This window comes from Lichenostomus cassidix, chromosome 9 (assembly GCF_008360975.1).
Source record: "Lichenostomus cassidix isolate B80296 chromosome 9, HeHo_3.0, whole genome shotgun sequence".
NCBI lineage: Eukaryota > Metazoa > Chordata > Aves > Passeriformes > Meliphagidae > Lichenostomus > Lichenostomus cassidix.
The window spans coordinates 4223865-4242553 of record NC_139490.1 but is presented as its reverse complement, the minus strand read 5'-3'; the positions used below and the strand labels follow the sequence as shown (position 1 = coordinate 4242553).

At 47.4% G+C, this 18689-nt stretch overlaps 1 protein-coding gene across 6 annotated transcripts in view; it reads left to right on the top strand.

Moving 5' to 3' along the window:
* The window catches only part of TNIK (TRAF2 and NCK interacting kinase), a 145980-nt gene that overhangs the window by 17689 nt on the left and 109602 nt on the right, over positions 1-18689 (top strand). For all 6 annotated transcript variants that reach the window (XM_085069042.1, XM_085069040.1, XM_085069044.1 and 3 more), the window contains exon 2: positions 8627-8692. In XM_085069042.1, the coding sequence (XP_084925168.1) occupies positions 8627-8692 (66 nt within the window). The remainder of the gene's footprint in view (positions 1-8626; positions 8693-18689) is intronic.

The following is an 18689-nucleotide window of genomic DNA, read 5'->3' as shown; positions in this document are numbered from 1 at the left end:
GTTTATAGTACATGGTTTTGGCAGCTTGTTGGTACAGTTGTAGGGTTTGGGTTTTTTAACAGTCTATCCTGCAGAGTTCTGCTCAATAATTAGAAGTGATTTGTCCCCCATCTTGTCCTTTCTTGAAACTACTGCTACTGGAGAGTTATCTGCCTCTCCTGCTAAGCAGCCCTTGTAGATCCAGGTATGAGGAGTTGATGAGAACTGACAGGCTGTGGGTAAACTCTCTGAAAAACACCAAACCAGCAGATAACTCCAGCTCCAGATGATCTGTGAAAACTGGGCTGATGTGAGAAACTCTCGATTGAATCCAGCAGGGAGGTGGTGTTTCTCCAGATGTGTATATAGGGACAAGAAAACACGGAAAAGCGATGGCACATGCTTTAATCTGGGATGGAGGGATTTCTGGGATGCCTTCATGCCTGGCTGTGTGTTGGTTGTTGCACACATCCCTGCTCTTGGAGGCTGTAGTCTATGGGTTGTTGGTGCTACAACCCTTTCATCCCTGACAGCTTTTCTTGTCAGATCAGCTTGTAACCATGACTGAAAAATAGATAGAGAGGTACAAAACCATCCTAGTTTAAAAAAGAAAAAGGTTTTAAGATTGCTTTTCTTTTCTTGCTGCAAAATGCATCTGGGAGTGAGATGTTCTGTTTTAAGGCATCCCTCTGGCTGCAACTCTCACTGCAAGGAGGGAGCAAGGCTGTCATTTCTTGACAAAGGTGATCCCAGATTGTGACCCCAGCAGTCTCCTGTGAGGGCTGCAGAAGCTGGAGTGTCCAGCAGTGCCTCAGGAAGGTGCAGACTGGCTTTTGTCACCCCCACAGACACACACACTGAGCCACAAGTGTGATCTGCTGTGGAGACTGAATACTTACCTGTTTGTGAGAGGGTGCTTCCAGCTCTTGGTGTGAGCTTGGCAGCAGCCCTGCTTTACACAGTGTGTCTCCAGGAGTGGGATGTTAAGAGACTGCAGTTCCCAAAACAGCTGCCTTGGTAAGTAATTAAACCAACTCCTCTGGGACCCCATAAACCTTTGACAGCATTTAGTGGTAGGTAGCAATTTCATCTTGATGCAAACATTTGCTGGCCAAGGTTGAAACTCTGTTTCTCAGAGGGGTGAGATCTAAACATTTAGGAATAATATCTTATTGGTCTGAAACTAGATGAGTGACTTCCAGTGAGGAGAGCGTCCAGCTGCTGTGCTCTAATTGATGTCTGCATCCGAGGAAGTGTGGTACAATACTGGTAGTGACTTTAGATCTTCTGGGAACTATAGATACGATTTATAATTGGCACTGTAGCTTTTTAGAGCCACTGAGCTAAGCCAGGCCTTTTATATATTGCCCTGTTGAAGCTGTGTGCTTGAATTAGGCGTATGTTGAAGGGGTTGATGGCTCTGAGGCTGCAGTCATCTAGCAAGGCATTGAAAACCTCGGGGTTCATTTAGCAGTTGTGCTTTTGCTGATGCTTCTGGGCTGATTGGCTCCTGGCTCTTCTAGATGAAGAGTCTTCAGTGAGCTGGAGGGTGGGTTTGTCATACAGCTGCAAACAATTCATGGAGTCTGTCCTGGTCATCTGTGGAATGTGCTGTAGAGCTTTAAAAGTGTGTTTCCCTCCAAGTGCTTTGGAGGGAAACTAAGTTCAAATGAAGAATAAGTACAGTTGTGTTGTCTTGAGGGTTATCTCAGCATTCTCTTACTGAGAATTTCATTCTGAGACTCACAGAGGCCACATGTTCATCTTCATTAGCCTCAAGTCAAAACTCGCTGCCTCTTGAATCAAATCAGGAGAGGTGGACTCACTGTGTTGCTAGTGATGCTTTTGAAGGAGTGGGATGGATGCTTGCACCCTTCTTGTTTTGATTAATGTAGATGTGTAGCTTGTGGGTGGCTTTTCTTTGGGCTGGACTGCTCTGACATGCAACTGGATGGAAGGTTAATTTTATATATGTCATTGTTGTCCTCTCCTGGTATCACCACTGCATCTTGGGCTGTGGGACCTGACATTTGCAGTGCTACAACTGCATCATTTTGGTTGGAAAAACCCCTTTTTTCCAGCTCTGTATGAGTGTTTCTTACAGGCTTGGAGCGCCCACATTTCATATTTGTGAAGAGGGTACAGAATGGCTGCTTTTTCTTTTGACATGCTTAGAGAGGAGAAACTAGGTCAGAAGAACTCTAATTCTGTGTGTGCAAGTGTGACTCTGTGAGCAGGAAATCTGGAATAGTCAGTTCATTGTAGCTTCAGTGGCTTGGCTTCTGCAGGACCGACTGGGAATGAACTGTGTATGTGCATAGGGGATTTTGTATTTTTCTTCCCTTAGCACTGGTGTTGGCTATTCCTTTGCTGGCTGGGGGCCACAAATCCACACTTACATCCTAAATTGAACAGGTAATAGTTGAAGAAGTAATACAGTTTTATTGACTGAAAAGCCCAATGTGGTGATTAGTTCTTATTTAATTTTGCTGCTGCCAACTATTGGCAGGTCTTAACATTATGGAAAGGAAAGAGACGCTCACATGGTGACTGGGGCTTTATTGCAGTGAGAAGCTGGGGAGGAGAGTGTTGGAAACCTGGGAGAATGGATTTATGGTTTAGGAAAGGTGAATGGACAGAGCACAGAAGTGGCTCTCAGCAGGGCCTGGAAGAGCATCTCCTGGTGAGATGCTGCAGAGGAGTGGTTCAAACAGATTTGTAAACAGGCTTTTTGGCTGTCCAGGTGAGAAATTTTTCTTCTGTTAATAATTTAGCCTTGAGAGCAGTTTTTCTTACACTGTGTAGTAATGCTGTTTCTTGACTAACATCTTTTAAGTTACAGAGCTGGGTGTTTGGGGGTGAGGGAGGACAAACTGCTTCTTCAAAATGAAAACAAAGCCCTCAGGGAGTTCATTATTACTCTTCCAAGTGGAGCAGCTTGTATTGCTTGAGTAGGCAGGAGGTGCAGTGGTAGATGCCATTGATGATAGCTTGTTTTGTGAGTCTCTGGATGGGTGGGCGAAGGAGGGGAGGTACCAAAGCTAGCAGGAGAAGATGTGAGATTAAACAATCCCTGTGAGGGCTGAGTAGCATCCAGTAGTCCAGCATGGTTCTGCCTCATTGCTTGGCTTTTATCTCAAAAATACCTGTGCAGCCTTTCAAGGTTTTTTGCACTGCTTTAATTAATGGGCAGGCTTAGGGCTATGTCTGTGTGATTGAAACTTGAAAAAGTCATGTCTCCGACCTCTTTTTTAGAAAGTTCCCAGTAACTCGGTATTTTGTTGCCTTGGCCTCTGCCTTCCTGCTTTGTTTGCTGCTGTCTGCAGCTATATTAACAATCCTCTCCTGGCTTGTGCAGTCCATCTTCATATCAGTCACAGGGCTGTTAACCAGAAGTGCCTTGGAGATGGAGACAGCCAGCTGATTACTAAAAAGCAGCTGTGCCTTCAAGTGCTCTTCAAACCCCTCTATTTTTCCCTGAACTGTGTGTCATTTGGGGTAACTTCCCCAAGGTGATCCAGACCTTGTTTTGTCAAACTGTACAAGTGCTTCAATTCCTGATGTAGAAGCCAGTGCAGAAAGTATTGCAAAATGAGTGAGCTGTTGTGCCTTCAGAAGGAGAATCAGGGGACTTTATAGAGGTTGAGGTTTCTTAGGTGCTGATACTGGGAGATGCATGGCTGTCTGCAGAGCTTCTAGAACTTCTTGCCAACGTGAGAGGTGGCTTCACAGAGTATGGCCCAGCCTGGGCATTTGGCCTTGGGGAAATGAAATCTGGGCAGGTGTATAGTGTGAGAACTAAAGGCTTCATCCTTGTGCTTGTTCCATGCAATGATGCTTTGCATGATCAGAAATGTTACCCTGATGACAGTTTTGCCTATTGAACTCTACTGCTGAAGGGCTTTTCAGTTTCTCTTACATCCCTTGCAAAACCTTTCTCAAATTCTGAGTCAATGATCTTCCTCTTGTGGTTGGAGCCTGGTGGGGTTGGAAGACTCAACTTTCTCCAGGCAGTTGACACCTCAAGACAACACTTGGGTTACCAGTGCTGCCTGCCAAGCTGTCTGCATGCCATGGCACTGCCAGTAGTTCACAAGAGCCAGCTTTTTTTGAAGAATGACCCTGTGGTGCTTCCCAGTACCAGAATTTCTCCTTGTGACTGCTAGGGGTTGTCTAGGCAGAGGCACCTGCACAGAGACAGAGCTGCCTGGGTCTCGTGTTGAGTCTTCGTAAGCCTGCTTTGGTTTTTGTGGGTGCCTGATCAATGTAATGGGATCTCCTGTTGAGGCTCTTTTATTATGTAAAGAGATATAAGGCAGAGGCTCATAATGATGCTTGGGAGCATTATTTGCACAGGCTTTATGTCTTGGTGGAGATTAAAAAAACCCTTGTGATGCCATGGAGCTGCTTTAGCTGATCCGTGCCTGGGGACACTCCTCTGTTACTGACCCGTAACTGCACTGCCTCCAGTTCCACAGAGCCTTTTCCTTCTCTAGGGTTATAACATTTGCTTAATGACTGGGTAGCTCCATGATTTTTGGCTGGAAGTTGTCATTAGCTGCTAGAATTGGGGTACTAAGTGCACAATGATTACAGAGGCTCCAATCTCTCATTTCCCCTCCCCTGTGCATCCACAGCAGTCGTGGTTTAATTGGTGTGCCCCTGGGTTCCCCTCTCCTGAACATCTTTCCACTGTCTCCTCATGTAACCCTTCCAGTAACATCCCTTTTGTGTGGGCTAGAAGGGAGAAAAATAAGTCTCCTTCAAAGAAAACGAGCAGATTTGGTGTACAGGCTGTGTATAAATATTTCTTGTGTTTACAGACACCTGCATGGCCATATTTAAAGATGGCTAACTTGTGTTCTGCTCACTCAGTAGTCACTGTAGCCAGCAATGATACACACCTGCAGCTCTTGGCCCTTAGGTGACTTAACCTTGGGTGTGGATATTGCTTTCTGAATATTCTCCTCAAGCGAAGTGTTGGCTCTTTTGTGCCTTGGACTTGTTCAGATGTCATGGTGTGGGCAAGGACATCTTCCAGCTTTAGTTCTGTGGGGTCTGGCTTAGGCAGAAGGGAGTGGTTTTAACCAGGAACCTGTGAGTCCCACTGTGTGCTCCATGCTGATAAGTCTTCAAAAGGGAGGCTTGGTTTGTTGCTGAAATTTGAGCACATCCTGCTTTATCATCAGCATACAGAAGTCCCTTTTCTGATAATGCACCAGTTTCAAATACACTGTTTATTGAAATAAAGTGGACTTCTTTTTTCCCTCTTACCCATGATATTGCTGGAAAGGATGATGCCTCTGCATTTTTTTTGTGTCTTGGACTGGTTTTAGCCACTGAGACTTTAGTACCACTGATTTTCCTGAGTGATTAGTAGAACCATAACAATTTCCCACTTGAATTTGAGCCTGCCTTGGGTATAGCTGTGGCAGCACAGTCATATCCTGGCACAAAAGAGCTCAGGTCCCGACCCATCTCTGCCTGGAGGAACACTGGGTCTGCACAACCCTTGCCACAGATGCTGTGATGTGAGACATTTCCCATCCCATGAGCAGCTGAAATATCCTATTGAGTGTTTCATTGCTTTATGGTCAGCATACTTTATGGAGAGCCTGAGTTTGCTCCTGTGTCTTCAGCACAAGTTCTGAGTGGCAGTAGCCGGGAGGAGGGAGTGACCCTACCTTAGTTTAAGAGCTCTTGGCAGAGTCCTGGTGCTACTGCAGCTGTACAAATCCTTTTCAGTGCAAAGTTAACCTAGAGCCGAAAATAATTTGTGGCTTTGTCTTAAAATGCTAGCTCCCCCACATTATAAACAATGCATCTTCTTTGCCTAAACTAACAGCTCACCTCATTTTTCCTTTTATTTGTGGGCTTGTTATTCAATGCAGATGTTTTCAGTTAAAAGAATTACAATAGTTCTTGTGAAGGCATTCTGGGGTGTGGGAAGAGGGGGCTGCAGCAGCTTTATCATCTGTGTGTCCCTCCTGGATGGGGCAGAGGGCATCAGCAGAAGGTGGTAGGTGCCAGGCTGTGAGCAGCTGTGTGGGATGAGCTTTGCAGCCACCCCCAGCCAAGCACAGCCCAGCGCTGCTGTGAGCCCTGAGCTGCAGCACAGGCTATATTTGGTTTGAGATTATTCCCTGCTTGGCCTGGATTGGCCACCTCTGCAGGGTGGATTTCTTTTTCCCCTGGCTAGCATCACCCATGCTGTGTGCCTCTCTGTTTTTCTCCTTTGCTGCCCAGCCTGCTGTTGCTGCTCTCTGGTACCCAACTGAAGCATCTCAGCAGTGGCTTTGTGGCATGTGCAGGGACAGCCTATTTCTGTTTCTATTGAGAAACTGCATAGCTGGTGGGAGCTGGAGCAGAAGGTATGGGTGATGGGAGTGATGGGGAGAAGCCCTCCTGGCCCAGAGCTGTCCCTGACTGGCCCAGAGCTGCCCTGGGCACAGTGGCAGAGAGACAGGTGTGGGGCTGGCAGGTCTACAAACAAGTGATGGACAAACCTGTTGGAGCCACAAGTGTGATGTTTGCACACATTAGAGCAGTGGGCCTAGGATGGTGGGAGGGAGTGGTCTTTAGTTTGAAGATTTGTGGAAAGAGGTTGGAAAACGTATTACGAAAAGGAGTTCTTTTTATCAGAAATGGCCAGCTGCATCCCTGGATGTTTCTCCAAAACCTCCTAAGCATATGCCCTAGGCACGGCTTTCTTCTGCCTTAATCTCCTAGTGTATTCAAAAATAGATATACTTGTAGCACTGGAAAAGCCTCTTTCAGAGTTGTTTCAGCACTGCAGAGAACAACCCTTAGGAAAGAAACTCAAAAAATAAACAGCAGCTGCTGCCATGTTTCCCCTTCCCCGCCTCCTCACCCAGTGTGGAAACCCGGTGTCGGTTCCTTTTCTCATCCCTTCTTGGCATTTCCCTGCCTGGTACCAAGGCAGCAAAGACCACAGGCTGTCCACACCCAGCTGAGATGCTGCATGCTGGAAACCTGTTGTGCTGCAGCTTCACCTGTGTCTGGCCCAAGTGTCCAGATGAAGGTGTGTTTGCCCCAGGGTGGGTGTGTCGTCGGTGATGTCCAAACCTCCTCCAGCACAGCTTCCCTGCCCTTTGCTGCACATTGTCCCACTGAAGTGAGGTTTCCACCCTGGAGTACCCTCGGGCTTCCCGGGCAGCCTGAGGAAGCTGGTCCTGTGTGATGAGGACCAGGCAGAAGGGGGATGTGGCATTTCTGAATGATCAGAGGGGTTGCTGTGACCCTGTCACAGAGCTGTGTCAAACCCCAACAGCTCCCTGGCTGCACGTGTTCCTGGCTGGGTGGAAAGTCACATCAGGACTCAGATTAATTTACTTTTGTGGCATTATTACTGGGTTGAACCTTGCTTCTGAGCTGCTCACAAAGACCCAGTGTTTGACTTTTGGATCCAGAAGCATCTTGAGTTCATGCAGCTCTGAAATGAATGAAACCTCTGTGTCTATAACAGGGTGGTGGGTGTGCATCTCCTTTGTCCCCAGGAGCACTGCTGGCTGATCCCCCTTAGCCTGTTGGAGCTGGTAATGGACCTGTCTGCATCCCCTTGGATTGCAGATGGCACCCCTGGGCTCACTGGGATGCATACTTTATGCCAAGGCATCCCACAGCTCCAGTGACTCCAAACCCAGCAGGGAGGATGAGGATGGGTGGTGGTGTGGGAGCCAAGTTCACCTCCTGGCCGGGTTGTCACAGGGGCACACAAAGCCCTGGGATGTCAGGCCACCTCCACATCCTCTGGCTTCCAGGGGGATAGTGCTCTCCAAACTTGGAGTGATGAGGAAAAGGAGGAGGAGCGGGAGAGTATAAATAAAGCTTCTGGAAAGGGAAAGCCCACCAAGAGGAGAAAATAGCAGTGCTGGTTATTCTTTCCTCCTTTCCCCACCCTCCCTCGTACCTCGCTGCTCGTATCGTCTTTGGGCTGTGCTGGTGGGTGCACATGTGTGTGCGACTGCACTTCCCTGGCTGGGCACATGCCAGCTGCAGGGGGATCTGGGGACAGCGTTTGGTGCTTTGTTGCCACCCTCCCGAGGCACTGTGTCCTCATGTAGCACTTGCCTAGATCTACTCATCTCAACTGACAAACCAGGATGTCAACAGCCAGGATGCACCAAACCAAAAATGGCCTTTAGACCAAGAAACACCAATACTGCTGACTTCAGGAATAGACCTGGAAAACCCTGTTTTGAGCCCCAGAATGACATTCTGCCAGAGGGCTTGTTTTATTCCAAAGCTGATGCATAAGAAAACTGGAGTTTTAATAGCAAATGTTTGCTGTTGCATTTAAAGCATTCGCTGAGTGTTCATACATGGAGCAGATGACAGTCAGACAGATGGGTGCTCGCTCACAGGCACCTGCCTGGCATCTCCCACCCCAGGAACTGGAGGTGGGCAGCACTGGGCAGGTCTGTGCTGCCCGCAGTGCTGAGGCTGTCACTGGAATGGTGCTGTGTTTCTGGTCATCATCATTGTAATTCCCATTCCTGCTCTGCCTGAAGACCTCAAACTCCTCAAAACCCTTGTCAGAGAAATGTTAATCTTCACTGAATGGTTATGCTTTTTAGAATTCTGTAAGTATTGCTTATTAAATTCTTTTTTTTTCCTTTTCTCCTAGGATCCTGCAGGAATCTTTGAATTGGTGGAGCTTGTTGGCAATGGTACCTACGGGCAGGTCTATAAGGTAAGAGTTCCAGCTGAAGTGATCCTGTTTGCCTTGGCTGTGTGTTGAACGTGGAACATCCCAGCACATTACCTGCACTAGGCTTTGACCATTTCAAGCCTGACAAGAAGCCTTGCTGAACTCTGGCCTTTTGGTCTTGTGTGCAAGTACTGTGTAGCACACAGAGCTCTGATAATAAGCAATTCACGTTAGTTCTGAAACTGTCACAAGAAAATGAATTGCTTTTTTTTTTTTACCCCCTTTCCTCCCAGTTGCTTTTTATTGATTAGATGATGAGGAGGGAGGGAAAAGTCTGTGCTTTAATAGCTAAATCTCGATCTCTTCTGAGAGCTGAGTTTACAGCTGCAGTAGGCTGCCAAATGAGTTTGCTAGTCTAGTGCTCTGCTTGCACACAGGCTGGCTGATGTCCTTTCCACTGGCAGGAACCTGCTGCAGGATTAAAAACGCTATTAAAATGTTTTTATTAAAGTGCTTGTTACAATCAGTAGGGTTGCTTTAAATTTCTCTAAACTACTGGAAGCAGCAATCCAGATGAGAATAGTGAAGGGACTGCAGAGAACAGGATTTTAAAACCATGAACTTCTTTACAAGAATATTTAAAATACCCACCTCTGCTGTATTATACCACCAGTCCCAAACACATCTTAGCTTGGGGGATTTCCAGATTTTGTCATTTTGGTGGGGTCTGTTTATGGACGATTCTTGTGTATTTGGGGAGGGATTGAATTATTTCAACGTCTGGAGTTATCATCTGTGCTTTTATATGGTGGGGAGATGTTTCTTGTCACGATTGCATGAGGAATTTGCCAACTGTTTTGGTTCTGCTGGGAGTCAGTACCTCCCCTGGGCCTCATTCTCCAAGAAACTCCTGTATGTGTGGGCACAAGTGCTGTATACACGTGTACTCATGCGTGTGTGGGCACACACAGATCCTGTTTACCCGTCGTGCCCATGTTTCATTTTGACTGTAGAAAGGAATATACTCATGGGCTCCTACTCTCTGGCTTTAGAGACACAGCTCTTGCCTGTCATGCTCTAAAAGACAGCGAGCTGCCCCTGCTGAAGAGAAGAGAATGGTGTTTAAAGAGCCAGTGTTTCCCATCCTCCTGCTGCCGAAGGCTAATCCTGTCAGTAGAAGGATCAGGGGACTGAAGTGAACCAAAGATGAACTGGAACTTCTGGAGTTTTAAATGTCTGAATTTTTGAACTGGAATAGATTTAAAAAAAACCAAATAACAAAACCAAAGGAAAAACCACCCCGCCCCAAAGCTGTTCTTATCAAGGTTATATTCCAGGGAGCCTTCCCCTCTGGTATTCATTGTTTTCCCACCATGTGCTCCCTGCCACGGGAGCTCCCTCCTGAACTGTTTTCCTTCTCAGCTGCTAAAATAACGGTGGAAGGTGACCTAATTTTAACTGGTTCATATTTCTAACAATCCATGGAAACTATGTGCCTGCAATGGCCTTTTCGAAGCGTCGTGTTTTTGTGGAGAGCAGAAAAGGGAAATAAGCTGGTGCTGCTGGTTGTGTGGCTCAGCTGATCGGGTTTCCTCTTGCTGGCTTCGATTCTTTCGGTGAGTCTGCGTGTTACCTCAGAGGGGAAAAAAACCACCCAGAAATGTCCCAAGTGTAGGCTGAAGGCTTCTGTGTTCCTTTTTCCCATGCTGTACAAGGGGAAAATCCTCCTGTTAAGTGTTTTTAACTTGCTGGAGTAACCGGATTGTCCTCGGTGTGATTCACATGGTGCCGGTGCCAGACGGGATGGTGACGGGGGTGGAGGGGAACACGTTGCTGTCCAAACCAAATTAGTAAGTATTGAGGTATGAGCTCAGGCTAAGCCTGACTTCACAGCTCTTTCAGCTGAAGTCCTGGAGTAGCACACGCTCTATAAACAAAAGGAGACTTTGATATAAAACATACATAACTGTTTATGGTGTCCCACCCTAAAACCCAGCGTGGAAATAAGATCTCTGTGATTCTTTTTGTCCAGATACCACCGCTGTATTTATCTCTTGCAGCAAAACAAATGGATCAACTTTCAAGACACACAGACCTTCTGGCTCCGTTCTAAATCAGCCCTTAGAAGTGATCCATACCTAGGAGCAGTGTCCTCTGTAATTAGATGGTTATTCTACTGCCATTTCCAGGCAGGGCTGGAGTGTTCACCGAATCATTTAGTTTGTGGAAGGTCTTTAAGATTGAGTCCAGACATTAACCCAGCGTTGCCAAGCCCACCATTAAACCACGTCCCTAAGTGCCATATCTGCACATCTGTTTAACCCCTGCAGGGATGGTGACCCACCCCTGTGTGCTGGTGTTACCTGAGGTGCACCACTGCTGCCCTCCCAGAGGCTGTGTGTACCTCTGGTTGTGTTTTTGGGTTCTGGAGCCTACTCTGGTGCTGGCTGCCAGCCCAAGCTCTGCAGCTCCAATCCCTGACACAGGAGCAGTCACCTGGTGAGCATCACCTCCCCTTCTCATGGCTGGTCCCTCTCTGAAGTGAGAAAAGCAACTTTCCTGTTGGGAAGAGGCAGAAGTGAGGTGTTTATTCCAGGCAGGGGATAACATGTTATGTCTGTGTGCTGCAAGACTGCCAGAACAGGGCTGCAGCCCTGATGTTTCCCCTAGAAAATCTGCTTTAGCATCCAAGTCTAACTACTGCATGGCCACGTTTGTTTTGGGGACTATAGGTGTCCTGGGGGTAACCAGCTGGCTGCCCAGGACCTGGGGGGAAAATCTGCAAGGTGCAATGATCCCATGGGATAAAGGACAGGGATATGTTTTTCTGACAGCAGACTGGGGCGCCTGAGAAGTGTCTGGGAGTACCAGAGTAACAGGAGCCCTCAGAGAGCAGGGATTCATGGAGCCAGCCTCAGGATCTGCTGTGTTGGAGAGGTTGGGGAGCCCCTGCCACAGCACATATCCTTGCTGATATGAGGAGAGCTGTGCTGGCCAAGCCTGGTGCACCCTGAGAGCTCCCAGAAGGAGGGCACCCTCTGCCAGAGCATGTGCACTGGGATGCTGCTGCTGCTGCTTTGATCCTGCTTTCTGGGTCATGGTTTGAAGATCCCTTTCAGGTGGTTCACTGTGTTTCTGTGAATCAAAGCCTTGTTCTCGAGCCTTGTCCTCGAGGCAAAGGCAACTGGTTCGGTTTGACCTCTGTATTTTCAAGTAAAGGTCTTTCTTTGCTCAGGACAGCAGGTTAAAATATCCCTTTGGTTCCTTCCAGCTCTGGCCATACCCCAGTGACACCTGGGCTCTGCAGGAGCCCTCGGCAGTGACCTGCTCTGCTCTCACTTCTCTAACCCCAACCACGAGCCCTTTGCTTAAAAAATGCAGAGAGAAATAACATTCCGTGTTTGCTGCTTAACAACCTCTTGTGAATAGCTCAATTTTTATTTTAATGAGGGACTGCACTGGTGATGGTTTATCTCTCTAATTGAATTGGAAGCTTTTCTTTATTTTCTAATAATCCTGCATCTAATGTTACAGATTGTAAACTGGTTTTGATGAAAGACTGAGAACTTGCTAGCTTCCCTGCCAGACATCGTTGCAGTAGTGAATTTTTGTGCCCTTGGATTTTATTTTTATTACAGGTTTTAAGGAAATGGCTACGAGGAATACAGTGAGTTGTACTTGGGGAATTGAGCCTTTGCCTCACTGGTTTTTAGCTGATGGCTGAAAGCAAAACTCTGAACACAAAACTCACTGAGACCCTTCAGAGCATTATCTAAACTGCGAGGAAATGCTGCTTTTATGTCCCAGGACATTATTATTATTGTTTATTTCTACTCTGCATGAGAGCAAACAAACACTCCTTAAAATACCGTTTGTGCTTAGATTGCCTGGATAGATCAGGGCCACAACCAGTGGGGTGTCCAGCACCAATAAATACATGGGTTCAAGGTAAAAAAACACTGGGTTACTCAGAAATACCTATCCAAAAAATGTGGCTTGGGGACACATGTAGTGGGCACTTACTGTGCACTGAGGAAGTGGAAAACCAAAGCAATCCCCCAGTGTTTTTATGGCTTAGCCATGTCCATTCACACAGTGGTCTATGGATGGTGTCAGCCAAGAAGGATTTTGATGCAAGCCATTGCAATAGTGAGAAAAATACCAGGAAATAGATCAGATATTAACCTTTGCACCTTTCATGTTGTGTATTTTACAACATTAAAGTAAATGATGTTGAGATTACATACTCACGTGCTTCTTCCCAACTGTACCAGGAGGACACTGGCCATTAATGCCAAGTGCTGCCTTGCCTCGTGCCCTGGGGATGTGGGTCTCCATTTATAGCTTCAGCAAGGTTTTATTTTACAGGGTACAAGATAGAGTATGTGGGCACCTCTGCAACTGCACAGTAACTATTGATTGTTTAATTATCTGGTAAATGCCATATAATCACCGAGCTATTACACAGCAATAGTCTGTGCTCTAATTTAGAGCGTGTGGGATCCACGTGCCGCCAGTGTCAGCTGTGTCCCTCCAAGGAGCTCCTTTACCACCACCATGTGATGGGGCAGGTCAAGGGAATCACCCCAGGAGCCACCCCAGGGCAGGTGGGGCACCTTTACAGGTTCCTGGCTGCCCACAAGCTGTCTGTGCCCTCTGCCAGCCCAAGTGAGGCAGCTGTTTGAAGAGGACGTGGTTTTTGCAATTTCTCTTTATTGCACTCTGTGTGTGTGTGTCTGTCTGGGGTACAATAGATGGGAAGAAGTTGAAGAAATGCATCCCAAGGTCTTTAGTCAGGATGTATTTATTGCCCAGCTGGTGTTGCTAGAAGCCAGGGCTCATACACCTGGAGGTAAACGCCCAGGTTTGACCCAGTACATGGAGATGTTGAGGTGTGTGGGTGTGAGAAAGTGAATAAAATGTTTGAAATCCAAGGTCACCTGTTGCTGGAGAGCTGGGAGCAGCAGGACTGCTGGGACAGTTTGGTCCCTGAGACAAACCTGTGGGAATGTCCCAGGCACAAGCTTGTGTTTGGCAATGTTGTCCCAGAGTTTTCAGATGCCAGAGGAGGAGGGATAATGCATGTCCTGTGCTCCTGGGTGCTGTTTGTGCACTCCATGCACAGTGGCATCCTTCCTCCTGGCATCCCTGGGCATTTCACCTGTACTGGCTGCCGAGGTAGCAGGTAAATACCCTAAAAAAGGGGTTTTAGAAGACTCTTTTTTCCTTTTACATTTTTTTGAGGGTGGATATGAGAAAATAGGGTGGTGTCTGTGCCATGTTTGACTTGCCTGCCATCTGTGTCAGTCTGGCTGCTGCTGATCAGGTGCTGGGCCCTTGCATCAGCCCTGCTGAGAACAGAGACTCTACAGGTTCCTGGGTCATTATTAGCAGTTCAGATAATTAGCCTGAGTCAAGAATGACAGTAATTGTTTTTAATCATTGCTTGGTTTATTGTCTGCAGTTCCGAAAGGCTGATGGTCAATAGTTCGATAATTAATCACTGTTGCTTTAGCCATGAAAGAAGCTACCATGCTGCACACAATTAATAGTTCCTGGGGATTGTTGCTGTAAAGAATTAACTGTGGTTTACACACACAGCTTTTATAGCAGCAGCCTGACTGCTGTGCCTTGCTTGAGAGGCTGGACTGAATGTGTGCCCGCAGACCAGGTCATGCTGCTAGCCACCCTTGTCCCAACACCTGGCCTGCTGAAGGAATTCAGAGCCCCATCACCTTGCAGTCCAAACAGGCAGCTCTAACCCTAGACAGCCAGCTATTACATTTGAAGGTGCACTGTGAGCATTTATCTTTTCCCACCTTCTTGTTTGTGAAATGAACTGTGATGTTGTGAGGTTGGGTGTGATGAGCTGCATTGGTGGTTCTGGTGTTGTATCCTCAGCTTTGGGTCCTTCTCTGTGTTCTCAGGCTCTTCAGAGGGTGGTTTTGCTGCAGGGCAGGGCAGGCTGAGTGTGACCACACGTGTGTGAATGTGTGTAACCATCCCTCCTCGTGTCTGATGGTCACTGCACAGGAGGGGTTGTGGTCCCTGTGGTTTGGGAAGCTTTCCCCATGGTTTGGTGCTGCACTGAGAGCCTGCTCCAGGGGATTGAGGCAGGGAAGCACTTTGTGTCTGCTCCCCCTGCCCTGTCCCAGGCTTTTCCTTCCACTGGGCTGGTTTTACTTGTGGCTGGACTGCTCACATCCCCATCCAGACACAGACCCTTGTGGGTATGCACTGACCACTCAGCACCTTCAACGTTGGGGATGGTCTGTGTGAGTGTGAATGGATTTACAAGACTTACAAGCTGCTTCATAATCCTTCTGGATTACAAGCACAGTATTAAATATTAAGCCATTGTTTCCGCTGGGATGGCTCTGTGTGCTGGCAGAGGGGATGTGGGGATGTTCACCAGGGCTGGGGTCTCCACTGCTTCCAGCTCACAGGTGGTGCTGGGCTTTTATCAGCTCTTACTGGGTCCCAGGAAGGGGCTGGGCTGGAGTACTGCTGTGTGATAATGCCTGCCAGCCTTATCAGAAGGAAAACGGGCGACCTCAATTTATCAGCTTCCCCACAACGTTATAGTAGCTCTGGAGGAGAAGGTCCTTTCCGTGCTGACTCAAATGGAGTGTGTGTGTTTCTGAAACGCAGATTTGTTTTTGCCATGCAGGCAAGGAAGTCTGAACTGGAAAATGCTAAAAATGATGCTTCATTCTTATGGAGAAAAAAAAGAAAAAAAGCAAAAGCTTTGTTACCAGAGCAACTGGTACATCTTGTGCTGCTTCATTTCCCTGAAACACAGAGCGAGCCCTGAGCCCTCCCTCCCCCCAAGAAACCAGCCCCCACACACCTACGCACCAATATGTCACATTAGCTTCGCTGCTTTCTGAATAATGTAAGGGAAAGGTGCTTTTTCAGTCCTGGAGAATGCAGGGTATAAAAGGTGATTAGCAGTGTTTCTGTATTGCCTCCCATGTAATCTCTGTTCCCTTTCCCTCCCTGCTGAGTTTGTGAAGGAAAAGGGCAAGGTGAAGGTCAGGGGCAGACTGATGTGTCTGTGGAGTGACATCTGTCCCGTCTGCCTTGCATTGCTGGATGCTCTGATTCTGTGAATACTGCACCGTTTTGCAGGACAAAAAAAATACCTGCAATGTCTTAGGGTTAAAAAAAGCTGCTTTTGAAGATGTCATGTGAAGTCAGTGGTGCTGCAGAGCATGGGGAATGTGATGGTGGGTCTTGCAGTGCTGTTTGTGTTGGTGCCAGGCAGGGATAGGGACAGAGGGAGAGTCCTCTCCTTGATGTGGAAATTAGAAGGTGCTCTGTGCAAGCAGCTGCCCTGCAGATGACAGGAGCAATCCCCATGTCCAGTGCCACCTTCTCCTCTCCCATGGGAATGGCCAGACTGGGAGCTCAGACTTGTCTTTTCCCAGGGCCTGTGTGAGGATACTTAAAGTGAGAGGTGAGGTTGCACTGTGGCAGAGCTGTTCAGAAAAACAGACAGCTGTCAGAATTGGGGTTATTGTGTGTGAAAGCCCCGCTCTCTGTTTTGGGAGGGGTGGCTGCTTGTCTGCTGGAGTTCCCATTGCTCTGCTCACTGTAGTATTTTACCAGCAGTGCTTCAAAAGGGTGTGGCTGTGGCTGGTGGGTGAGGTGTGGGTGCTGTAAGGCTCGGGTGGGTTACAAAAACCATTTGCTTTGAGCTTATATGCCTCTAATGGTAACCCTGGGCTGCAGGGCACAGGTGAGCAGCTTCTTGGTCTCACCTGGTACCTGCTGTTTTTTTGCAGTTGTAAACTTGGATATTGTATTTAAGAAGTAACAACTTCTTCTAGTGAATTGGAGCCTGGTGCAGTGCACAGGGAGCCTGGGGTCTGCTCCTCACTGCTGTGGACTTCTCCAGTGACCTTTGCTAAATGACTCCTCTCTTCTCCTTCCCCATCTTTCCTTTCCCATCCCTGTCCTTGCTCCTTTCCCCATATAATCAGAAACAGAGCAATGCTGGGGTGGTCTGGGGGGCAGAGCTGGGAGCTGCTGGGTTGTACCGGCATTGGAAATGGCTCTGTGAGGTGATGGGGAGACTAGGTGTCCCTGCACCAACATTTTGGAAACAAAAGGCTGGGAGCAAGGCTGATTCCCAGAGGAGCAAGTACAGCAGCTGCTACTAGGTCAGCTGAGGAAAACAACCGAGAGAAGCTCTGAAAAGTAGGTTTTGGAGCTGGGAGGTGTTTTGTTCCTCCCAGCTCTGAAGGTGCCACTCTCAGCTAGGAAGGCACTTTTTAGAAGGCTTAGAGAAGGGAATGGGAGGAGCAGCAGGCTGTAAATGTTGGTCCAGGCTGTGGATTTGAAGCATTTGTGAATGCTGTGGTGTTTGTCTTCAGAGATGTTTCTTGCTTGTCGTTTTTTTATGTCGTTCCAAATTTTGATGCAGCTTGTCTTGTGGCTGACCCTGAGGACTTGGAGGCAAGCAATGCCTACAGGGAGCCTGCTGGAGCTCTGCAGCTTCTCCTGGTTCTGCTTTGAAGGCTCACTGCAGAGAGAATGGTGTCTCTCTTGAAATCTGCCGTTTATTCTTAGGTTTACCTGGGAAGCCCTTTACACTAATTACCTAAAGATGGAAAGTGCCAAGCAAACACAGCCTGCTTCCAAATGTTGTGGGATTTTTTCCTCTTCTTGCATAAGAATGGCAGATTGGTGTAATTTTTTTTTTTGTTTTGCTTAAGTCTTCAAATTTATGGTGTGTTTTTAGGTGTCTTAAATTCTTGTGTTGAAATATGTACATGGAAATGTGTGGCTAGGAGCCCAACTCCATCCCCACATCCCTTTGTCCCCCAGCCCATCTCAGCTCTTGTGTAGGTGGCTGGAAGGAGTTTGGGGCTGCAGACAGTGCTGCAATCAGCTGGAGAGGGGTGTTGAAGTCTTTTTGCTCTCCACTGGAGCAGGGCAGTGGTATAAAGAAGTACTGCTAAATGCTCCTTTTTCATGTGTGTCCTTGTTTTTCCCAGCAGAGAGGCTGTGAAGGAATGCATCCAAGAGACTCAGCAGTGGCCCACAGGTCTGCTAGAGGATGGGAAATTTAAGTGCTGGACTGGGGCTGCTGGGCTTTCTCTGGGTGTGAATCTCTGATTTAGTGTGGTGGTTGGACCTGGGGGCTGCAGGAACATCCTGGATTGGTGTTCATCTGTGTGGCTGGGGAGGTTTCACTGAGGGTCACAGCAGCATCAGCAGGAGGAGCACCCTGCAGTGGAGAGGGTCCTGCTTTGCTCCAGTGTCTAATATTTACAGGGATGCTTGTGGCCTGTAGCAGTGAGATTCTGAGAGGAATAGCCTTCTGCATGCCTTTGTTTTTAACCCACTGTAAAGGAAAACCTGATGATGAATGGTACTTGAAATGACCTGGGCATGAAGGGACAAAAAGGGACAGGGAGGTAATCCAGCCCATTATATTAAAAAATGGGAGCCATTGAAGGATGGAAGGGAGAGAGCTGCATAAAGGACAGAATTTGGTATCAAAGGCCTGTAGTTAATTTTACCTGTAATCAATTTTTAAATATTTTAAAATATTTTAATATTTTTTAATTAAAAAAGCTGCCCACAAGCCTGGTCTGGAAGCTGTGCTGGCTTTGTTAGCTCTCCATGGGCACTAAGGATGGAGAGGCAGAAGCACCTTGTCTGGACAAGACCCATTGGTGTGATGTGCTTCTGTCAATGGAAGAGATGCTCTGCCAGGGCTGCAGGGAGCAGGTGATGGTCCCATCTCATCTCATCTCATTTCAGTGGATGTGGTCTTAGTTTGATGTAATAATTTTTTTCCCAGTTAGTGCTGAGTGGGGATAGTTTCAGTAAGACTGGCTTATAATAAACTAATAAACAAGTGATGTTAGCTCCTTATAGTTCTTCTGCTCCCTGGAGAAATGGTTATTAACAGGGTCAGTGTGAAGAAATGTATTTTTTGTTTGCCTGCGTGGTATCTAGAGCAAATGAGGTCAGGATTATACAGTAAAACATCTACATTAAAAAAATATTAACTCATGGATGCCTA